Source organism: Stegodyphus dumicola, chromosome 2 (genome assembly GCF_044657685.1).
Source record: "Stegodyphus dumicola isolate Sdum_Otavi_A_Nest chromosome 2, ASM4465768v1".
NCBI classification, from domain to species: domain Eukaryota; kingdom Metazoa; phylum Arthropoda; class Arachnida; order Araneae; family Eresidae; genus Stegodyphus; species Stegodyphus dumicola.
In genome coordinates, this window is record NC_140769.1 from 98,049,669 (window position 1) to 98,075,662 (window position 25,994).

At 35.8% G+C, this 25,994-nt stretch overlaps 1 protein-coding gene across 1 annotated transcript in view; it reads right to left on the reverse strand.

The window, feature by feature from the left end:
• Positions 1–25,994, reverse strand: part of LOC118184324 (chymotrypsin A-like) — a 61,751-nt gene that overhangs the window by 4,061 nt on the left and 31,696 nt on the right. Inside the window, exons 7-8 of the mRNA XM_085810950.1 lie at positions 15,153–15,309; positions 6,709–6,827 (exon numbers count right to left, since the gene is read on the reverse strand). Of these exons, the coding sequence (XP_085667076.1) occupies positions 6,709–6,827; positions 15,153–15,309 (276 nt within the window). The remainder of the gene's footprint in view (positions 1–6,708; positions 6,828–15,152; positions 15,310–25,994) is intronic.

Below are 25,994 nucleotides of genomic sequence, written 5' to 3' on the forward strand. Positions count from 1 at the left end.
CTAACTTATGCCACTTGCAACTAACTTTCAACACTTGTTGACATCAGGGGTTCACGGTCAGTTCTGATCAGTGGTTCTCTGTTTCTAAGCAACCAACTGCGGTGGCAACAGCCAAGCTTCTGTTATGAGGCATTTTAATTATTATTCCACTTTACAGTTTATGCCACTTGCAACTAACTTTCAGCACTTCCTGATGACAGGCGTTCACGTCTGTTCTGATCAGTATCTCTAAGCAATAGCCAAGTTTCTGTTGTGAATCACGTTATTATTATTTTACTTTATAGTTTAACTTATGCCACTTGACATAAAATTTGCTCCGACTACCTCTGAACTGAGAGAGTACATGATGAAATGAGGCATAAAAGAAAGAATCAATATTAAGCTAAATGTTGGCAACATTTAAACAAAATTCTTCTAATTTTCTTTAAAATATTGGGTCTGCTGCAGATGTAAAATATAAAAGTTTTAAAAAATTTTAAATTTTAATGCTAGTTACTTGAAAAATTTGTGACGTCATTTTGTTCTTGAATTTGTTTTAAGTTAATCTTAAAACAAATAATTACTTGGAAAATTTGACTTAATGTTAAATATTAGATTATGTTTATAATAATGTATACTATTTATAAATTTATTTTATTCTTACAGATTACAAAAGTGGTATTATTAAAAGCGAAATTCGGGTGTAGATAACTGCTTTAGTTTATTCAGTTCTTATTTGCTTCATAGGTCCTCAAATAATTTTTTATTGATAGTCCTTAAAAGTACTTAATTTCCAAGTGCTGAAGTGTGTACGAACCCTCTATATAGTGTTGCCTGGATTCAGCTTTCCTCCAAGCCAGCGTAAAAATTTTACTCTAAACTCAGTTGGCGTTCCCGTCCCCCCCCCACCATATAAACATGAAAGAGGAGGAGTTTATGGCTTTTCACTCTGCTTTCTGTATTCCATTATAATCAAGTGATTTGTCCCAGGCAATCTTGCATTTGACTTTTTTTAAGGACCAATTTTTGGCAACAGTTTTTCACTAGCTAGCATATTTACTACACTATCGTGGCTATGAAAATCCTAATGGTATAATTTTGTAATTTATGATGTCAGGTCTTCTAATTTATGATGTGTCTTTAGTGTCTGTATAAATGAAAATAGGCAACTGAATTTTCCAGTCTAGTTGTAGTAGAAGTATTCATGTAAGTTGAAATGAAGAAGTAATTCATCAGCAAAATTATGCTAATGTATACAAACTGATGCAGAAAAGCGTAAAATGAATTATTTTAAAGGACGGCATTATAAACTAACCGCCTTTCCAATGATAAATAAAGCAACTTCCATGCATTAAGTAAATCTGCTGGGTCAAATTTTAATCCACAAATTTATAGATATCGCGTAAGGTTTTCCGATTTTATTCATCAACTGAAACTGTAGAAAGTATGATTATTCTAGACAATTATTCTGATTTTTTTCTTATACTTTCACCAAGGTTACGAAGATGAAATTTTAGATTCTGAAACGGAAATACAATTAATGACTTTGTAGTGATCTTGAGAGTCATTTAGTGCTCGCAAATTTGCAAAAGTCGGAATTCTTGAACCTAGGACATTTGCGCTAGTACTAGAGAATTCAATTCGCATGTAACAGACCTGCGATCGAATCCCTAGGTTATCATCTTCAAAGGGCATGCGAAATTCGTGCACTGCTGCACTTCTCATTGGTACTAATAGATGGCGACGCAAGCAAGTAAGCAACTATCTACACGAAGTCTCTCGGACCATGTGATCGCTACAACATCAAAGGAAACTGAAACATGGACCTTATAAGAAATAGACCAACCCAAATAGTTTTTCTCCCTCTTCTGACACATTCCCTCCTGTCACCTTGACCACATCCTGAGGAGTAGGGACTACTTGCAGAAACTTACAATGGTTGGCTATTGCAGTGTGTATAATTGTCAAGAAAAAGTTGGTTGTAGCGCCTCATTTCACAAATTAGAATTTTTAGATATTTTTAATTTTTGAAACTGAGATTGATTTTTAAAAATTTAGCATATTTATCAAGCATAATTAACCTTCCAAATAATTATAAAGCTGCTGCACGCTTTCAGGCCTGGCTATTTTTTTAGCTTTTCTTATGCTGTAAGAAAATTTGTAACTACTTCTTTTAGAAAATAGTATTTTAAATCTGAACTAATAGAAAATTTCAAACAAAGAATTTTTTTCTTATAATTTTTATGCTTTTTATTGGTGTAAATAAGTAAAAAATACTAAAATACCTTAAAATGAATTTTTGAAAGTTTTTGCTTAAAATTCTAAGTTGTGTTGCTTTTTTTTAAGATTATAGGTGAATATTATAGCATATTTTTTATAAAGGAGTTTTATTTCAATTATATTTCCCAATACATCATAGTGATAAACACTTTTAACACCTTAATAATTTTTATACATTTATTCTAATGTCGAAATTATAAACTGTAATAATTGATTGTGCTAACATTTTATAGTGATTATTTTTTAAAATTTAATTCTAGTTCTGCATAAGATTTTTTTTTATTTACGGTGAATTTAATTTATTAGCCCAGAAAGGCTACTAGCTTCGAAACGGCATTTTGCGCTGTTTCATTATAAACGTCTGTTTCACTTTGCAAATTGTTGCCACAAAATATTATCGCCTTGTATTATATTTAAAGAAATTAAATAATGAAGAATCTGCATGAATACATGTATGTTTCTCGCACTGTGAAAAAACGATGGTATCTAGACCCATCGAATTTTGAATAACGTAATCTTCCACCCGAACAGCCGAATTTCGAATTTGTTTTAATCCATTTCATATTTTGTAAAACTTTAAAGAATTTTTGGTTAACAAACTCAACAAGTTCAAAGCGAGCAATAGCAACACTGTACGGAAAATAACATTTTTATCTCCAGCGTGGAAATTCTAAAGATACGCTGTTTTTGAATATTTTGTGATACTGCTGTTGAATTGAATTTTATGTGGTTTACGTGCGAAGAACATGTTATTCATTAAGTAGAGGTAACACAAAAAGCGTTGCGTAACATAAAATCTGAGTGCTTCCAGCTCTTATTTATTTTTTAATTCCACTGAGAAAAGTTTATGATCCGAATTTTATGAGTTATTAAAATAAATAATCATTATATGATGTTAATAATTAAATAAATGATCATCTTGCAATGTTATAATAATTTTAAAAACCACTGCCTGAAAATGCTAATAAAATTAAAAATATATATCAGATCTTGTTTAATTTTTCTTTATATGTTTCAAAGCTTCATGTACCATCAATCTTATTTAATTTTGCTTTATTTGTACTCAGACGTAAGTTCATAAATTTTGTGTTTGGAGTTTTTACCAAAGATGTTTATACAAGAATTATGCGTGAAAAGAATGCGCAAAATGCAGTAAAAAGTGCTTTAAAGAGATATATTAAATTTTATTTGAAAAAACTGTGACTTTCATAATTACATCACTTATTCAATGTATGACATTTAATAATTAAAAACAAGTGATACAAACGCCATGGGTTTCTATGTTAAAGTAAACCAGACCATCCCTATTCCTTCTTGCGGACGTGTGGGTGACGCGCGCCCTGCCCACTGGGTTAGTATATCTCTTATAAGGTCTATGAACTGAAAGTGTTTTGGTGATGAAACTTTCAAATAACCGTCGCAGTCAGTTTAACAATATTTTGTCGCATAGAATAGCAATAGCTTAGTTGCAGTTTATAAGGCAACAAAGCTGATTAAACGAGTGATGCTGTATTATCAGGGTAACATGCCGTTATATAATGGGACATGAATGAATGTATGACTAGATCTGAAATGGGAAACCAGCAACTTTAGTAAAACCAAAGAGGTAGATAAAGCACTTTTTTTCACCTATGGTGATTTGAATTTGCGACTCTTTTCATTTCTCACCAAAATTGCTGTAAAACGATGTAAGAACATGAATGAAAATATTATTTTAATTTCAATTTTGTAAATTGAGATACATTTCTTATGCTTTAATGTCATAAAAATCATTGATGACGTTATCAAAATTTTGCATTACTTTGTGCTGTACACAGTATGATAAGATTTCGTTAATGCAATTCATTTGTACATCGTAAGTAATTATTAATCATTTTTTACTTTCAAGATTCATCTCATAGTTGGTTATACTTACAGCAAATGTGAAGAAAATTCACAGTTGTATTTTAAACTGACTTCTAGGAATTATATTTCAGAATTAAAAAAATGCTCAAGTTTCCGCTATGTCTTTTCCTTAGTAACAACAGAAATAAATTTCTGAAATCTTTTTCTTTCAAGGAGAAACAAAAATATTTAGACCATTACATAGAATTTATAAGAAATTTAACATTTAATAGAATACCGGTCATAAATATTGTATTAAATTTACGGTCTATATTCATTCAAAATGAAAAATATCAAAAAAAAAAAAAAAAAAGAGAGAGAGAGAGAACGATAGGCAGTCTTTTCACTTTTATAGTATACATAGCTGTTTGTCATTTTGATGCAAATAATATTTATTTTATTGAAGTACTCGAATCCCTTTCTGATAGACAAAGTCTGAAATACTGGGTGACAAAAACATCGGCACATTTATGCCAATCTAACATTTTTCGTGAAGCTGCGAGTACATTTCTGTCAATCCACCTTTTTTTTTTTTTTTTTATAAAGCTTCGGGCATCTCTATGTCAACCGATTATTTTTCATAAAGGCTTATGACATTTAGCGTTGTTTGTAAAGGTCTGGGCATTCTTATGAAAAGTCCCCGTTTTTCATAAAAATGGCGAAGATTTGTTTAATCCCTTGCTTAATTAATTAATCACTCATGTAAACGAAAATTTGACTTGCATATCTGTGGTCCCACATTTATCGAGTTGCTTTTTTCAAGTTAGGAACTGAATCTTTATAAGGATATGCGTACCCTTATGCCTGGGCACCTTTATGAAGGTTTCTGTCTTTACGAGCAGCCGCTGACTTGTATAAGGATGTTGACATCCTTTAACGCGATTTCTCTCCTCCTATCTTCATGTGTTTTTGTCTGCGGAGTTTTTCTGCCCGCTGGGTGAAAAAGCATGTTTAGATACGAAAAAAAATGTTACATAGGCCGATGGCTATTTTGTACTTGAAAGCAAAAATTACTGCATATTATATCTGGTACGAATTTGTCAGATAAAAAAATGTTAAAGAAATACAAAACAAAGGGCCTTTTTTGCTGCCACTAAAATACAAAGGGTGTTTACACATTTTTAGAATTATTTCGATGAAGAATTAAGAAATAAAGTAGTTTTTTTTTAGACTAAAACGTTTCTGGCAACGGCTTATTATTTGAAGTGAGAACGCATGCTACTTTAAAGTTTATTCTTTCAAAATGTCGCATGTAAACAAGCTGTGGATTGAAAGATATGTTTCTGCTTTTTGCAAAGAGAAATATTCACGTTCCATAATTCAAAAAAGCTGTGAAAAAAATGGTATTAAAATAAATGCAAAATAAGGAATAATTTTAATCGAAAAGAAAAGAACCGTCAGTTATTACTTCTTAGAAAGAAGAATTCACACAAATACCTGAAAAGAGGTACATATTGTTTTTTTTAAGTTAATCGTTGGTAACAAGAGAAAATCCACCTATGCAGAAATTAATTCCCAGGTATTTAAAGACATCTGCAGCAACAATAAATAAAATAATAAACCAATATTTATAGTTTAGAAAAGCTAAAACACAATGTTCATCAGCTTTTGTCGAGGTATATGACTCAACGCAAAACAATTTGTAGAACTCTATGTGAAAACTATTTAGCAGGAGATAAATGGAAATACATTGTGATGCTTGATGAAGCATGGGTTTACCTAAATGACTGCAACGAAAAAGTTCTACTTTTATCGAAAACGAAGAGAAAAATATGTAAACCTGTTTTTAACAATGCAAATGAAATTTCAGTAAGGGATTTATGATTGTCGCAGTATTATCTCACAATGGGAAGTGAGAAACACGAAAAATTTTAAAATCTATGTGTGTAAATCTATGTCTAACTAAATGTGTTATAGAAAGATTTTCGTCTGATATTTAGAGAAGAAATTCCATTTCTTTATCCCAATGATTTTCAAAGAGTGAAACTTCAACAAGACAAAGCTATAAGTCGTATTTCTAAAAGTACCACAGCATACGTTGGGGAAAAAATGAAGACTGTCTCAGGTATTGCATATGTACCTTTTCAACGTATTCCTGGGAAGTTCACTGATTTTTCCACCTGTGGACTATTATATCTTTGGTCTTTTGAAAAGAGCTCTTACTAAGAGTTAAACCACCACGATTAATGGACTCTGAACAGTAGTAGAAGAGGAATGGAAATCAATACTCCTCGAAATTTTAGGAAAAGTCTTTCTATAGTGGAAATCATGATAGTAGATGATCATGATTATAGTTCAGAATAAAGGTTCGAACATTTAAAAAAACACTCTTTGCATATTATACATTAAATAAATGATCCCCAAATCGTTCTAAAAATGTGTAAACACCCTCTGCGGAGAAAATGGGAAAGCGTGTGGATAAGATCTAAACGTTTAAAGAGAACTGCTGCTGAAGAATCGCAGCATTACTTTTCCATACACGAATCTTAAGGAAATAAAGATATATAATTCCCAGAATAAAAATCTTATCCCGAAATTTTATTTATTCTACTAGTAATTTCTTACGTGGCATGGAGAGTTTTGTTCTTTCTCTACGCAGATTTGTGTTTCATTATCGAATTGGCAGTCGTCTGGATGTTGCACGATTTGTGGCACTTGTTTGAGTACGTCTGAAGATCCCGATCCTGAGGAAAGAAAACAAGATTTCATTAAAAGAATCGCTTAATTTTTTTTTATAAAAGAAGTTACATTCACAAATTAAAGTGTGCTATATATAATTGAGTCCTCATAAAGTTGCCATATAAAAGGCAACAGTACTATTAAAATCGCCAGAATCTCGATAAGTCGCTAGACTTAGCGATGCATACTAAAACAATTCATATTTCCAAAAGATGCAGTTGTTACTTGCAAAGTATGAAATTTGTCCTTCTATGGAATACCTGGGCATTTTATAGAATGCCGAAAACTGTCCCGCCAATGTATGAAAAGATTAAACATTTCACATGTTACCTAGACATTCTATGTAATGCCAAATGATAAACCAGCAAAGTATGAAATGTGTCTTCGATTCTCCGCCCCTCCTTTTGAATATCACATGGCAAGGCACGTAACTTTTATTCCTTCGCTGAAGTTCAGAATTTACCATTTGCATTTTGCGCTTTATTTTTGCTGCATAAAAATGGAAGAGCAAAATATAGTGATGGCAAAGGAGTCACAGTCAATAGACATGCAATGAAAGGATACAAAGATGAACTGTATAAGCTTCGAGTTTATGCTGCAAAAAACAGTTTGTTCTTAACTGAAAGTACTTATTAGAAGTTAATAAATTATGTAAAAAATAACCAAAAACATTACTGAGAAGGAAGCACGGTACTATTGGTCGCTGAATACCTATGCTATGCTATGATGTTTGTGGAAAACAAAACAGCTTGCACTGTTGGAGAAGGCGTCACTACTATACAGTATTATATCACGAACACTGAGTTATTTCTCGTACTTTATGAAACTCATTTGGCTATTGAACACAGAGAACGTGATGGAATTTTGTAAGAATTTTCAACCAAATACGAAAACGTTACGCGTAAAGATGTTAAACTGTAAATCTACCATTGTGATCCCTGTCAGGAAAAACAAAAAAGTATTGAAAAGGGCATTGTTGTGAAACTTATGATTTTCTTCTGAATTTAATTCGTGTTGCCAGGTAGACCTTATTGATTTCCAGTCTCGGCCAGATAGAGAATACAAATTTATTGTATTCTTTATAGTAGTGTATTAAATCTACGTATATTAAATGATGTATGAAGATCATCTCGTAAAATTTGTGATTCTGAAGGCTCTGATATCAAACAGAAGTAGCCTACAAACTAGTGGACATATTTTCATTGCTTCGTGAGCCATCTATATTAAAGTCTGAAAATGGTAGTTAATTTGCTAATAATGTAGTGACCAGTTTGAAGGAGTTTTGGTCAGCAATGAAGATCGCTCACGGAAAGCCTCGCCATTCACAAAGACGAGGTAATGTTGAAAAAGCTAATCAAGATATTGAAAATACAATGGATGCAGGACATGGATCTATGCAGGGATAGACAATTTATGGTACTGCATGTGTGCAGTACATGGATACAGAACAGCAAATCTGGCCATTAGAATGAAGGATAGCTGTTCATTCAATTTATGAAAAATTGAGCTTATCATTCTGGAATCAAAAGAACGCCACAAGAATCCTTTTTTGGTTGAAAACCTAAAGTAGGTCTTATAACTTCTTTTCTGGCTGCCTAGACGGGAAGTTATTAGTGACTCCGAGGGCCGTACTGGATGGCTCGGCATTGAATCCTGGAGAAGGCATGGATGTAAATTGTCTATCCCAGCGTCCATAATAAAGTGATCGCCACTTCCGGCTTTAGTAGTGACCAACGCCTGTAATGGCTTGTGCTCTCCTTTGTAACAAAACAAAAACTTCTTTTCTACCTGAAAATGTTTTAAAGACATAAATAGAAAGGAGCAGCTAGAAAAAATATTAGAAAGCTTCTAAACAATGCAAAATGATGAAACAAATCAGCATATGCAAGAGAAAGAGCCTCTTTGCATAGATGAGATTATTGTAGATGGTGGATTAAACCAACACGATAATGGTATGCTTACTGAAGAAATTGCAGTAAGTTAAGCAGTGATGCACATGCATGCGCAAAATGTAGTATGAAAATTCATAATTTCTGTGGCCATGCTAGTAAAGATGATAATTGGATATTTTGTGCACTCTTTGTTTCAGAACTGAAAATGCTATCGAAGTTAAAATTAAGTCTAAAAAAAGCAATTCTAAAAATTTTGGAAATGCATGCCCAAAATATTGAAACGAATTTGGGAAAAAAGTTTTCTGGCGTCGATAACGGCCGAATTGATTCGCGCAATATTTTGGCATTTGTAACGAGTGTAACAGAGGACGATTTCTACCGGCTTAGAAATTCTCCTTTGTAACAAAACAAAAACTTCTTTTCTCTCCTTTGTAACAAAACAAAAAATTTTAAAAGGTGATTTTAAAACAGCTATATGCGAAGCCACCTTTCACTTTATGCCCTAAGAACTTTTCTAAAATTAAAGATATTCCTAATCGCGAAATTCCTCTCCGGTTAGTTGCAATTGCTGAGTCCAGTGGAAGCGGCCAAGGATTCTTCAAGTGAATGTGTTAAACAAAGTACCAAAACTTAAAAAAATCTTTGCGTGAAAAAAGTGATGAAATATAAATTAAAATATCATTCAAGCCTACCATGTTGCAACAAGTAAGTTAAATTTAATTTTTAGATTTTTTAAACAATTACATTTTAATTTTTTTTTTTGTAAAGTTCATTTAATGACCCTGTTTTACTTTTTATAAGAAACACAATTTAGTGAAATTCAAAGTAAAATTATTTCCCTTCTTGGTGCAACAAGCAAGTTCATATCTTATTTTTTTATAAGAAAGCCATAAATTTTGTTTAATAAAACTAATTTTTTTACGTAGTTTGGATGAAAGTTTTTAATGGCAGTCTTTCATTATTTTTTCAAATTAACATTTGTATTTTTGAGAAATGAACGTCTTTTATGTAACAGCCTTATCATGACCCTTTTTGTCATATTTTGCCTAAAGAGCATTTTTTATTCTATAGAATGCCTACGTAATATATACAATGCCTAGGTAGAGTATATAATAATTCTTACTCATTTCATACTTTGCGGAAAACGCCAGGCATTCTATAAAATACCTAAGTGGTATTCTGTAGAATGCCGGCGTGTCATACTTTGCCGGTAACATAGTAAAAATGGTGAATTTAAGTGGTAATCCGAACGTCTCTCGAGAGTAGCCGCTTTAAATACAAGTTTGGGTACCAGCTATTTTTCTCTTGCGTACCACCGTTGAGAACCCCTGTTCTAGAGTTTGGAAGAATTTAGTGCGAAAATTCTTTCAGACGGTAGATATGAACTTTGTCTGCCTTTTAATATCTGATATGACAGATTTGCCGACAAATAAAGATTTAGCTTGGAAGCGGCATAAAAGGATGTGTCAGCGAGTACAAGATAAAGCATTTTTGGAAGAACTACGAGATTATTACGAGTTTCCGGGAATAGGAAAAATTGAATATAATTGAAAAGGTAGCTCATAATGTTGACACAGGACATTTTTTGTCTCATCACCCTGTAATTAACAGTATCTCTACAAAAATCAGACAAGTCTTTGACGCGTCATCCCGAGAAAGTTTTAAATGCTCCTGGAACGAACTTTTGTATAATGGCCCGAACGTACTAGAAATAATTCCAGATATAACTGATAGGTTTCGAATTCATCCAATAGGGATATCCTCAGATCTTAGGACCTAAGACCTAGAGTAATTTATAGAGACAACGGTACTAACTTTAGGGAAGCTTATAATACTTTGTCAGAAATTGATTGGAGTAAAGTATCTCGATAAACAAAAATACAGAAGATATCATGGAAATTCATTCCCCCCCCCCAATACTGCCTGGTGGGGTTGGGTGGTGGGAAAGACTTGTTCGAGTACAGTTCGACTGTCTCAAACGCACATTGGCTGACATTCTGCCAAAAAAACATAGACTTGTCCAAAAGCGGCGTTGTGTAACTTGCCTCGACGTGAAAGTCTTCTTTCCTCTGGGAAGAGAGAATTTTTATGCTCGAGGGAAAGAAAGTCCCCATCCTTCCACACTAGTTTGAGAATAATTCGGTCGGAATGGTGCATGCGTATTTGCGCTCATGGTCGCGGATGAGGCGGTCGAACTATAGTCAAAGAACTTCGTAAGAGAATTGTGGGCAGAACTGTCCTTACCTACCAAGAGCTGGCAATTATGTGCTAATGTGAAAGAATAATAAATTCAAGATCCTCAACTTGGTTTGTTCGAAGACACAGAAGACTTAGTTCCGCTTACTCTGCGATGTTTTTGTCTTATAGATTCAGTTGAGATGTAATTATATAGACACAATCGACACCAACCATCTTAGAAAAAAGAATAAGATTTCGCGGAAAATTGATGGAAGAACTTCGATTACGTTTCCAAAAGGAATACTTGGGACTGCTTGTTCACAAACGGCAAAATTTACAGTTTCAAGTATGAGTTGTTTTGCTAGGAGATGATGTATTAAAAAAAGACAGAATTGGCCACTAGCTGGGGTGATGCCTGGAAATGGATGCCAACTGATGCCTGGAAAAGACGGCAAAGTGAGAACAATTAGATTAAGATCACAGTCTAATAATTTGGTACGCCCGATACAACGCGTTTTTCCTCTAGAAATACAAGAAAATAACTTGTTAAGCTCATATCATCTAAAGGATCGTCACAAACATCAATCACCTGTAAAGTCCTCAATGTCCAGTAGTGCAGATGACTCATCATTTAGAAGTTTCTGGATCATCTCAATCGCTAGTGAAGTCTCCGGACCCCGCTGATGTTTCTGATGCATATGACTGTCCTAAGACTAAGATGACACAATCTGGTAGAACTGTTAAGATGCGAGTCAAACTGAATTTGATAGACTTGGAAGTTTTGAATAGCTTATCCAGCGACTCAGAGGTGAAGGGAGGATGTTGAGAATGGCATCACTACGTTAACCAATAAAACGCCAAACAATGACTGCCGTCATGGAATACGATGTTCTGTTCCAGCGCCGGGAAGCTAACAGTTGTTGGCACTGGGCAATCGAACTCTGATACGTATTCTCATCCAATTTGTATGTGCATTAATTAATAAATTTGTTTCAGTGTTCAGCTGTATTAAATATTCCATCCAAGATTCATCGGGTAGATGACGATTTATTACGAATTCACTTTCTGGGTTAGCCACTGTTTTGCAGTGCAACCCAACTGAGTATCATCAGAAGCAATCCGCTACTGCTAAGCATATTCTATTTTGCCAAGAAATCGCCAATGATTGCGTTTTCAAGCAGTCAAATCGTACATGACGGAAATGTAATGCTAATAACTGTCGGCAGAATGTTAGAATAGGAACTAGAAACTGGCTCGAGGAAAAGCATTTAGCGGAATTCATATGGTGGTAGAGCCAGGTGCGGAGAAAAACAGCTCGGTGCGATTGCCAAACAACAAAGTCGGAATTAAAAATTTCTTCATCGATCTTCTGGCGTCGAAAATATGTTTCTATCGCTAGTCCTACTAGGAAAAGTAGGATTTATGTTGCGCCAGTGTACAGAAAGAGAAATCTCTTTTAATGCAATGTTAACAGCAGATGCAGGAAATCTATGCAAAAAACGCCATGCAAGGAAGTGGGAAAATATGTACAAGAGATAAATGTAATTTTTTCATATTTTAATTTTTCTGAAACATTTTTGTTATTATTATAAGTTTTCTAATTAAAATAAATTATTATTATTATGTGTTTTCTCCCGCCTAACCGCGATAGTGGTTAGTGACTCTGACTACCGTACCAAACGGCCCTCATTCGAATCCCAGAGAAGGCATGGATGTTTGTAAATGTACAGTGTTTGTGTGGCATGAGGACACAAAATATTCGGCTTCTCGAGAATTCCTTTCTCTAAGGTCTTCTCGAGAGGCTGATGGTAGGGGAGGAGAGGGAGACCCTCGGACCCGTCTCTCAAAATTTGGGGCGGAAAAACAATTTTTTCCCCGCAGCGCAATTTGTGCGGGACGATTTTCTTTCACGCCAGAAACATAAAAGTACCATTTCCTTTTTTCGAAAAATAATAAATGCCCGATAGTACACTAATCTCCAAAAGTTAAGGAACAGCATGTTTCTTATGTCTAATTCAGAATGAAGCAGCATAGAAACAAGAAATTAGTTCTTTAATGAATGCGACATAGAATAGTTTAACACAAACGTGAATTACAACAAAAAATTGCACTCTTAGCTGAGAAATCCAGTTTTGGAGAAATAGTATATCACGGTTTTTTTGAGAAAACATGGGGTGGTAACATTACAAAAAATGGGTTCGAAGGAATGTGTCCACCCCTAGCTGAAATGCATTGGTGGCAGTGACGTTCCGTGTCGACGTTAAGTTGTCGGTCAGTGAAATGGGAAGAAACTACCAGACACGGAATCCTTGTTCAAGCTCGTCTAACGACTTTGGAGGACTTAAAGCAGCAACCTGTCTCCCAAGGTAGTCTGAAAGATGCTCTATCGGATTCAGGTCTGGGATTCAGCTGGTCATTCCATCTGCTCCATACTGTGACCCTCAAAACATTTTTCAGCAACCGGAGCTCGGTGCGGTCGCGCATTGTCGTCCATAAAAAAAAATCCACGACCAATAGCAGCGGCATATGGGGAGAAAGATCCCAGCCGAAACCATTACTCCACTACCTCTGCAACCGCGTCTTTCCAAAATGTGGGATTGGTTGTATCTGGTGCGTTGATGCCTCCAGATCAGCTGATGACCTGAATCACTTTCCGTGTGAACCTGGACTCGTCTGTGAAGAGAACAGGCACCCGCTGTTGACCAGTCCAGGAGACGTGTTCTCTTGCCCAACATAAACGAGCACCTCTGTATCCTCAGATCGAGGGAACACAAACAACTGGTCGTCTTACATACATACCTGTATTGTTCAGACGTCTGCGCACTGCAGTAGCTGAGAATCTTGTTCCTGTTGCCACTAAATGATCTGCCATGAGCTGAGGCACAGTAATGCCTCCTTCGGGCCGAAAGAGCTAAATAACGGTCTCCTGCAGGGGTTGTAACTCTAGGCCTGCCTGGAATACGCCTTCTCGACTCGGAACCCTCCGATTCCAACTGATTCGATAGTCGGCGGACGACACTACGAGAGACATTGAGAAGTCTATCAGCGTCAGCTTGTAACATCCCCATTTTCATCCATCCGATCGCCTGCCACCTCAACGAATATGGCAAACGACTTCTGCACATTGATAGACAGTACTGATATTGTTGGCGAAACTGTGATAACAACTGAGGATCAACACTCGCGAACAAAAATTACAATTTTTGCATTTTTCCTTCAACTTCTATATAAGTATTCATTTTTATAAAATAAAAGTGGTAGCCATTGTTTTTTGCATATATTTTCTTAAATTTCGTTACTGTCATGCATATGAACTGTGCATTTAAACGTTACTTGCATTTGTCAGATAGTTCTCTACGGTGGCATTCCTCCTTCAGATAGCTCTAGTGGTTTTGCCATATTCGGTTTGTTTAACATAAACCTAAATATGCGATAGCATTGGTATAAATTGATACATGAGTTATGATGAAATATTATGGCACGTAAGTGTTAACCTGGATCCGACGATAATCCTTTCAACGATGACATTTCCGTCGCCAGAATATAGATGAAGTAAATTTTTAATTCCGGCTTTCTTGTTTGCCAATCGCATCGAAATGTTGTTCTCCGCACTTGGCTCTAACGCCGTATGAACTCCTCTAAATGCTTTCCCTCGAACAAGGTTTTTAGTTCTTATGCTTTTGCTTCATTTCTCGGGAAATCTAATTCCGGCTTTCTTGTTTGCCAATCGCATCGAAATGTTGTTCTCCGCACTTGGCTCTAACGCTTTATGAACTCCTCTAAATGCTTTCCCTCGAACAAGGTTTTTAGTTCTTATGCTTTTGCTTCATTTCTCGGAAAATTTAATAAGCTTGTTTTGCAAAATACAATAAAAAGTAATACTGGACTAATGGACGTTGTTTTCGAAACGTTGCATAGTAAAAGGTCTATCCCCAAAACTGATACAATTCAGATATATGCTTACTCTAAATGATCTAAAACGGATGCTGAAACGAAATAAGTTAAGCCATTCTCACCTTTCTTTAACCCACTCAAAATTGCTTTTTGCTGGAAAAATTCGGAAGAACTTCTTAGGGTATCGCAGTGACAAAGCAAAGTCTTGGCTTGTATTATTGACGGTGTATCATGCGGATACTGCGTAATATTTAAATACCGATATTTATTTGCCAAGTCATCCATAATACGGTCAGATCAGCACTATTTCTAATAGTTAGGTATGGTGTTGGTTAAATTCTCTTCAAAAATAGATATAGTTTTTACCTTTGGTTTCTCCCCATCCTGTAGTATAGCAGTGCCATCCAGGCTTCACTTCCCAACCTAGATGAGGCAGGCAAGCTGGTTGGATTCCGTCATTGAAAGACACTGGAGCATTCAGCTTTACTAGCGCTATGTCGTGAGTCAAACTATAAGAGGCCAGCTGAAAAAAAAAGATAAGGCATCGATTGTGTTAATAATTTGTTTGATCTATCACATTAAGTGATATTGTTATAAATCAGTGTTATCAATACGTGATCTGTTTTTTTTTTCTCCGTTTAAATCTTTGGATAATTCATAGATATAAGAGTTTCATTCCCTAAAGTTAGGTAGTTAGAAATTCTGCTCACGATTAAGAACATCTTAATTACTGCAATTAATTATGATATTACGATGCTGAGTTTTTGTTTATTTTGTAGTATAAAGTAGCAAACTAAAATCTTACTTTCACAGCGATGCCCAGACATAAAGTTACCCGCACCTTTTATGTCTTTTTGAACACAAGCCTACTTAGAAGTGCCAGTATCTTTATGAGGGATGAGGGGGCACCATTATGGCACGTAAGTGTTAACCTGGAGCGATTTTGTGTGAATGTGCTATATGTAAAGTCCCGTCTACGTGAGGAGACATATCTCCAAATAAGTATCTCAGCAAGTCGGCGGCATCTGCGCCAATTCTGTGTACACACGGAAACATTTCTGGGGCATGATCATTGTGCATGACAGGATACATTGTCATCGTTGACATATTTCGCCACAGCCAATGAAATTGCCAATGGAAATCACATGTTAATAGCGGCTGCTATTTTCAGCGTTTAATTTACTGACATAGCGCAAACCGTTTGAAGTTTTTGTTGTTATTCTAACAAATTTAATCAAGTTATGATGCATTATTTCTTTCGGATCGTAATTTCCGATTGATTTCTTTATGAACAGAATAACTTTTCACTTTGTTACAAGTGATTTGCTATTGTAAGCTATAGAGCAATGTATTATTTTACCTCATTTGTTAACATTAACTAAATCTGCTGGAATATTTTTTGCCGTTTAAGAATTACTATAATCTTATGTTCCCAGAAGTCTGACAAACCAGAAAGGCTTAAATTATCATCTGCTTACATTCGATTATATTTACAATTTTTCGTAGTTATTTGTCGAAATATTTAGATTTTCCTTCAACCAACGCCCTGTGAGTTCGAGTACATCTGAGTTATTTTCTGATTTTTTCCATAAATGTCTTATTATTTCTGTAATTAACAGTTTTGTGGGAAATGTTATGTCATGATATTCCCTAATCCCCTACTGCGTGACGTATGCATTGCGTCAGCATGTGTTTCCCGCCTTCGGGAGAAGACAAGGACTAGCGGGCGAGCGGAGCAGACGTCGCTCGATCCCTCGCATATTATTTCATTAATTGTAATCATAATATAATCTATATTTGTAAATAGTAATAAATGTGTGTTATCAACTATGGTCGTTGCCTTTCCCCACATTTTGGGGGCTCGACCGTGCCTTTTGTGCATGCGTTAATCGAACCCTAGACACCAGCAATCACTAAAGACGTTCAGAAAACTAACAAAGGCAAGACGTGCCTTTATGGCGATTTAATATAATTCTTCAAGCCAGACGACGTATGTGAATGAAGACGTGCCTTTATGACGATTTAATATTCTGGACGACATATGTGAATGATGTTACATGTTACTTGTCCGTTCTTCTGATTTTGGACGTTAAATCGAAATTCGATTTTGGATTACATTGGATTGACCAAGAAATATATCGGATTATAAGGACTGCCCCGACGTTAGGTAGGCCCATTTTTCCCTGATTCGTTCATAATTTATTACGATTTTAAGCTGTGTTTATACTGTTTAATTCTCATTCATACATACCCTATTTCATATTCATATTGTCCTATTTTACTGTTTAAAGAACTATGGCCCTAAAATTAGGTGATATCCCATTGATAGCGAATTCTCTTAAATATGGCACAACACGAGTTATTAAATTATTTAATACCCTGCTCGGATATTCCGATTTTGATCATTCTTCGCGAAAGCGAATGCGAAATTTTGCCGCGTTCCCGGACAGTTTCGATTTGGCAAAACATAAAGAACTTCTATTAAAAGATTTCTCTTTATCAGATTTTATATCAGTGACGAATTTATTACATTTGGAAGCTTCCACTAATAAAGATGTTTTATGTGAAAAAAGTTTTCATGCGCTCACTAATCTGACGGATTTTCACAATTCCCTAGATGCTAGTTTTTTATCCGATGACGATCATTCAATTTCAAACACCGACAGTGCACCGACGCCTGTAGGTCTAAGTTCTTCTGTTCCCCCTTCCCCTCCCTCCACGGCGCCAAGCCCAAATCGCGTTGTTTCTTCTGACGCGGAAGTAATAAATTTGAATTCGAGTCGCTCCGGTGTTTATATGACAGCGAACACCGAGATTCGCGAGATGATTTAAATTCGCTAATTTTTCATGCTCGATCAGATAGCCTGGCTCAGTAAAAGTAGGCGGCTAGTGCAACTCTGATTAAAAATCTAGTTATAACCACGTGCAGTGCTGATAAGGACCCCGTGTTTCTGGGACTCCTTCTGTTTATTTTCTTCTTTCTAGGTATTTCTTTCTCCTGATGAGGAGGGACCTTTAGCTGCCCTCGAAATCGATTGAGTGTTTCATTATACCTACGCTAAATACAAGGTTGTTTTTACGATTTTGATTACAGTACAAACCTCTCACGGTAATATGTGTAAAACTGTCGTTATACTCAATAGCACAGTTTCTGGATTAATTGACACTGGAAGTGAGGTCACATTACTGAACGAAAACACATGGATTCAACTTGGTTCCCCACCACTTTCAAATAATCCTGGAGTGTTAACTGGCTTCGGATTCTCGAAAACTCCTATTATTGGCTATTTTCAAACCATTATCAACATTGATAATCAGGACTTTCCGGCTAATATTAGAGTTGTTCCAAATCATTCTATGCAATTTTCTCTTATTGTAGGATGTGACGTAATTAAAAATGCTAAATTAACTATTACACCAGACGGTATATATATTTCAAAACCTTCCGAGCGATGCTTTGAAACTGCTCCTGAATCTTTCATTTTTGCAATAAATGACGATGTTCCAGCTTTTGATATTGGTTCAAATGTTTCCAAAGAAACTCGTGCTGCTGCAGAACGTTTGCTGAATTCTTATTACAGCTGGCCTCCCACGATCGAACGGTCAAGTTGAGCGTTTGAACTCCATTATTATCGCTGTCCTTTCTTAACTCTCCATAACCAACCCTGAGCAATGGTACCGCCATGTTCCCGCCGTGCAACAAATTATTAATTCAACTTTTCAACGTAGCATCAATTCCACTCCCTTTGAACTTCTCTTTGGGACTAAAATGAAATCGCAAAACGAAATAAAACATAAACATCGCTGCTCTAATCGACGAGGAGATCAAATCTGCATTCATTCAGCAACGTGACGATCTCCGTAAGGACGCAAAACAGCAAATCTCTAAAGTGCAAGACGAAAATCGCCGTACTTATAATTTGCGACGAAACCAAGCGCAAAAATTTCAACTTCATGATCTCGTGGCTATCAAACGAACTCAGTTTGGCCCTGGTCTAAAACTCAAACAGAAATTTCTCGGACCTTATAAAGTCACCAGGCTCAAACAAAATGACACATATGATGTGGAAAAGTGTGCATTTTTCGACGGACCATCCAAAACATCTACTTGTGCTGAATACATGAAACCTGGTCCAACAAACAATATTGACAGTATCACTTGATTTTTATACAACTGTCAGCATTATAGGTCCTCCTGAGTTTGGACAGATGACACTGAGAACTTTCTAATAATTTTTTTTCCTCATATCAACTTTTTAATTCATTTTGTCATACTAATGTTCTTTTTATTTTTAGTTAACTGCTGTGGTGTTAATCTATTTTTTTGCTCCATTTGTGTAAGTATCCTCAGCTTTGTATCTACAGATTATTTTTTTGATACCTATGTTACTATATTATAATAATTTTTTTTAATTTGATGATATATTATGTTGCTTCAGGCGAGGTGGCCTGTCCGGTCATGATGGCCGAATGTGGGAAATGTTATGTCATGATATTCCCTAATCCCCTACTGTGTGACGTATGCATTGCGTCAGCATGTGTTTCCTGCCTTCGGGAGAAGACAAGGACTAGCGGGCGAGCGGAGCAGACGTCGCTCGATCGCTCGCATATTATTTCATTAATTGTAATCTTAATATAATCTATATTTGTAAATAGTAATAAATGTGTGTTATCAACTATGGTCGTTGCCTTTCCCCACAGTTTTGTTAAAATAAAAATTATGAAAGTTTTTACATGTAACATATCATAGTTTTACTTTATTTTCTTATTATACTTACAATATTATTATTTAAGTTATTCTATTATTATATATGAAAATTTTACATCAATCATTTACATAATAATTTCAAATTAATTATATAAATTATTTTATTTATAAAGTGATAAAAGTTGCTTTTCTTCTTCCATGTACTTAAAAAAAAGATGCTTTTTTTTATCAATTACTTCTCAGCAATGCGTGTTATATTTTATTCTATAAGATGAAGTAGTCGATTTATTTTCTTTTTATGTTATGATTATATATATATATATGTAGTGCCGATCGCTTGGAGCTGTGAAAAAAACCAGACCATGAACCAGATGCCGTGACGTCACTCTCTACGAGCTCCGAAAGCGCCAAGCAAAATTAGGGGACTTACCGTTTTGAGATGATAGACGATTGACGTGGGAGCAGAGACGCTGCTTCTGTTTAAAACGAACTTTGACGAATCATTACGTTTTAATTCTCTTAAATGTTAAATTTATGTAACAATCGTTTGCCTAATTAAAATGTCTTTCGTTAATTAATTTGCTCATCGTTTAAAATCCCCACAAAAATTTTCTCAGAATTGGGATAGCACTTAAGCACTCGAAGGAACTGTAATTTTACCTGCTTTCCTGTATTACTACCGGTTTTGAAGATTTACTGTTGCTGTGCTGGACTATTTTACGATGTATAATGAGCTATGTTTTGAACAAAAATCTCGTCAAACTCATAGGAATGTATGCTCATTTACCTGAACTGAAACTGCGTAATAGTGAGTAACTAGTGTGCAGCTCTATTAAAGACTGTAGAATAAATTTTAATAATACTGGATGTCAAGTGTCAAGACGTGAATTGTGGCCAAAAATCCATCGGACATAACCTGTTTGTACTCCCGCTTTGCCGACACCATTCGTGATCTATTGGATGGTATGGAAGTACTTTCTTTCGTTTCTGTTTCCGGATTATAGAGTCAGGAACATCGTGGATTACCATTATATGAAGTGAGTGAATTGCTCAATTTTATTAACTATGTTTCTAACTGATGTGCCGGGAATGGAAGATGTCCTGAAAAGTGAGAAAGCTCATAATATAAAATTCTTACATAAAATAATATTTAACGATGTGGGCGACATAAATAATCGAAAAAGGTTAAGACAATTTAGTGGTTTCTCTTTAGCAGAGAATAGCAGAGAATTAATGAAAAACTAGAAAAAAATCAAACAAGATTTTCAGGCTTATGAATTAATTTCCATTGCCAATGTTTTATACATTGATAGCTCTGGCACACAAGATGACTTAGCAACCCGAATTGTTTCTTATCTGAATAATTTAGAATTGCTTAAAAATAATGTAATTTTAGAAGAAAGTGAAAACGAAAGTGATTTAGAGGATGCGGATGGTGGGGATAAAAGGAAGTAGATCATAATGGAGATAAAACGAAACTAAGAAACAATTCTGGTGCCACAGTGAGACAACTTCCTTCTCAATAAGCTAATAATAATATTCTTAGAACAATTGAAAACAAGTCGAATGTATTTCATAACTGTAGTATAAATGTTACTATTGAAGACATCAAATCTTTTGTTGCTCAATTTGATGGCCGAAGCCACGAAAATGTCAGTAGTTGGGTCGAAAGTTTTGAAGATGCAGCTACCATTCTTCAGTTAAATGATTTACAAAAACTGATTTTTGCTAAACGTCTGATGACTGGCAAAGCAAAACTATTTGTTCTCAGTGAACCAAAGTTGAACGCATGGCAAGTTTTTAAGAATGCCATTCTTGATTGATTCCGGTCCAGCTGCAATTCGGCCGAACTGCATGAGTTATTATCAAAACAAAAAATGAAGAGCAATGAAACATTTGATAAGTTTTTTTTAAATACGAAAAGAATTGCTAAAAATGGCAAAATTGAAGATGTTGCGTTACTACAATATATTATTGATGGTATACCAGGATCCGCGTTTAAAAAATCTTGCTTGTATGGGTCACAAACATTAACTGATTTTAAGAACAAATTGAAGCTTTATCAACAGATATGTGAGGATGAAGAAAAGTTGCGAACGTCAAAAGCAAAATCTAAAAGTAAAGAAAAAATTCAATCTAGACATAAATATGACTCAAATAATTCTGTTAACCAAACAAAGTGTAACGTAACCGATAGTAGAAGAAAATTCCTGAAATTAAACGTAATACAACTTGTTTCAACTGCGGTGAAAACAGTCATATTTCCAAACTATGTGTTCATAAAGATAAGGGAGTCAAGTGCTTTAAACGTAAAGAATTTGGGCACCGAAGTTTCGAATGCTCAAATACGAATTCGAAATCAGGAGTAGCAACCGTGAATATTGATGTAGTCTCGAAGTTGACCAAAGAAGTAAAAATTAATGATGTATATGTAACCGCGTTAATAGACACAGGAAGTCAAACTACTTTATTACGTAGATCGACTTTTGATAAACTGAATATCGAAGGCCTCGTGCCCGTAAGCTCAACGCTGAGTGGGTTCGGTAAATGTCAAGTAAAACCTCTAGGCTTCTTTAAAAGTAATATTAAAATTAATGATTTCCAGTGTACTGCAGATATTTATGTTGTAGACAACAATGTGATGACACATGAAGCCATTTTAGGCTTAAACGTAATATTAAAAGATGAAATATTAATAAACGAAAATGGGGTTACCATAAAAAATAAGTCGCAGAGTGTAGAGGAAGTAAATATTGTATCTGTTTTACCTGTTGACCTAGCTAGTTACGAAGACGAAATAAACATTGCACCTAGTGTTCCAAACTACTTTAAAGAGACTGTTCAACAGTTAGTTTCGAACTATATGCCACGTAAGACCAAATCTACGGACATAAAGTTAAAAATTTGCGTTAAAAATAACGAACCAGTATCTGATCAAAAGCGTAGATTACCGTTTGCGGAAAAGAAAATTGTTGAAACCCAAATATCCGAATGGCTAAAGTCAGGAATTATAGAACGAAGTTCTTTAGAATATTACAGCCCATTGGTCATCGTTAAAAAGAAAGACGAAACACCAAGAGTCTGCGTTGATCATCGTCGTTTAAACAAAGTTGTCTTAAAGGATAGATTTCCCCTTACCCTGATTGAGGATATCTTGGACCGCCTGCAAGAAGCACGTGTTTTCAGCACTATTGATCTCAAAAATGGCTTTTTTCACGTGGACGTAGAAAAGGAAAGTCGGAAGTACACATCATTTGTTACGCATGAAGGACAGTACCAGTTTTTGAAAGTGCCGTTTGGACTCTCTAACTCACCAGCTGTATTCTAGAGATTCATAAATACCATTTTCCGATTCTTAGTTAACGAAGGCATCGTTTTGCCGTACATGGACGATATCATAATTTTGTTCGCCTCATACGAAGAGGGAATCGAGAGGCTGAGTCAAGTTTTAAATCTAGCGAGTGAATATGGGTTGGAAATAAATTTTAAAAAATCCAAATTCTTAAAGAAACGAATTGACTTTTTAGGCCATGTCATAGAAGAGGGTAAAATTTTCCCATCCACCTTGACGCAAGCTGTTATAAATTTCCCTGAACCATCTAATTTAAAACAGATCCAAAGTCATATCTCCTTGTCAGCACTGCCCTTTTTACCGTGCGCTTTTTTAAATTTAATGTTGTGTCTTGTTTTCCATGGCGATAACCACCCGTCAGTTGCTTTGAAATCATTGCGGCCCAGTTTTTTATCTAACTCCTCTGACTTCGCCTTCAATATCGGACCGTTGATATTTACACCTCTGCCACTAACAATAGAAAACCATTGATCTAGTGCTTCTTCGACGTCTGGATCCTTCCCCTCGCGTTTCCTTTTGGATGTTCCTGCTTGTTCTTCTTGTAAAACCAATTCCTCACGCAGTTGACTTTCTTGTCGTAAGACACGCGATATGGTAGATTTTGGTACTCCAGTTATGTCAGCGAGCCGGCGATAACTCGTATTAGTGGCAGAGGCGTAAATATCAACGGCCCGATATTGAAGACGAAGTCAGAGGAGTTAGATAAAAAACTGGGCCGCAATGATTTCAAAGCAACTGACGGGTGCTTATCGCCATGGAAAACAAGACACAACATTAAATTTAAAAAAGCGCACGATGAAGAGGGCAGTGCCGACAAGGAGATATGACAAATGAGGATATGTTACAAGTTCCTATTTGTATTAACTATGAAGAATTTTCAACAATAGATAACAATTTACCATGTTACGATGATAATGAAAACTGTGAGAATAAAATCGTAGAAGGTATTGTAAGGATCTTAAGTTTTACTAACGTTTATTTTATTTTAAATCTTTACTATCACTTCTTATTTTCTACTTCCGGCCAGAATTATAAGCGTTAAAGTATTTATGCAAAGTTTGTCTGGCGAACGCCAAGTATTTAAGTTGTGGCTTTTTGCCAAGCGAGAGAGAGGAAGCAGTTAGTCGAAGCAGGCCGCTTACCTTAGAAGTTTACTCAGTTGCTGGTTGCCTTTCAGGCTAGAGGTTTAATCCTCTTGATAACTTTAAACGTATTGTAGTGTTCTCAGTTATCTGTACTACATACGGCTTCCTGTTATTATAAGGCCAATCTTCCACGTTTATTACTTCAAAGTTAAATTAGAGTTTAGTTTTATTTTTATATTTTTACGTTTAGACCACAAGTAGTGGATCTGTGTATTCCGAAGTACGGAAGTTATTGAAAATAGAGAAAAATAAAGGGTTTTGTATACCCTTCTTGTGTATCCTGTCTACTTCCCACAGTTTTGAACATAGCTTTAGTAAGCTCTCTGTTCCGAGTCAGGTCCTTGCATGTTCCCGAAGAAGGTTAGACGGAACATTGAACCTGATAGTGGCGCCCAACGAAGAAGAATAACCATGGCCGAGTTTCAAGAAGAACCTGTGGTGCCTGCAGAAGCGGCTCAGATCCAGAAATGCCAGCTGCCGCCCTGGAAGGATTTGGTTACATCGTCCAGACCATGCGCGCTTCGATGAAACCAGAAGCAACATTTAATGGAAACTCACCGGTAACCAGTTTTTTCAAAAAATTGGATGACCACTTCATGCTCTACCCCGTTCACGAATTTCAAAAAGTTACCTTAGCTACCAGCGCTTTGAGGGGCCAAGCGCTTAACTCGTTCAAATGTATAGGCAGAAGTCTCTTGAGTCAAGCAGGAAGTCCCACCTATACTTACGAGAATTTCAAGACTGCCCTACTAAAAGCCTTCCCTGTTGTAAGGGATAGTGCGAAATTAGAAACGGAACTTTTTAGTATATATCAACAAAGAATCGAAAACCTCTCAAGCTGAATTTTAAGAAAAATTCACGTCTTCAAACTCTTGTATGGAAACCATCCGGATCCTGAGATAATTCAAGTGATTTTGCCGAGGTTACTGCCCCAAGTGCAAGACTTTATTGAATTAAGAAATCCGACTACACTGGAAAAGTTATTTGAGCTAGCAATCCAGTTTGAAAGTAGAAGAACGGCGGACATTGAAAGAAGATGCCAATATCAACAGCGAAACCAATTTGGTGCGCCAAGACTACAGCAAACTCAAGCACACGGCTACGGAAGCAAAGCGAATCAGTGGGCAAGGAAACCCGAGCATTCAAAAACAGCCGGCGAACGTCGACAGTTCAATAGCAATCCAGGAAAAAAGTCTCAAGGCCAGTGGGAAAAGAAGGAAAGCATGGAAAGAAAAAAAGATTTAAACTAAAACGGATTTCTGCTGACGGGAGGGTGCGGAAATCCGAAGGCCACGAAAACCCCTCTTCCTTCAAGTTAAATACAGTAATGGTGAAAAATTTGACTCTTCCGAAGATCGAAGTGTTGGTGAATAATATCCCAGCCACCGCACTCCTGGATACAGGCGCGCAGTGTTCCTGTGTGGCAGAAGATTTTTTTAGGAAGTATTTTCGGAAATACCGCATATATAATTCGGATAATACGACAGTGTTAGCGGCGCAAGGAGAAAAATGTAAGTGTATAGGTAAAGTACCGCTGTATGTCCGTATCAAGGACGAACAAGTAAAGGTGATGTTTTTTATAGTAAAGAATCTGCAAGCACATATAATCTTAGGAATAGATTTTCTTTCAGAAGCACAAGCAACGCTGGATTTTAATGAAGCGACCCTTAAGCTGACAATGAAACCAGTTCGTGCAGAAAAGGCTGAACCGCCGATGTTAAATCTTGACCACCTGCCTAATGACGAGCAAAGAAGAATCCGACAAGTGGTAAGTTAATTTGCTTCGTTATTTAGTGATATTCCAGGATTTACTCAGGTTACTAACCATAGTATTGACACCGGAGATTCAATGCCAGTTCGCCACAAAGCATACCGGTATGATTAGAATAAGGAAAAAATTATAGAATGGCATATCACCGATATGCTACGTAAAAAGATCATAACGCCCATCTCAAGTAGTTATGCTAGCCCGGTGGTTTTATGTAAGAAAAATAATGACTATC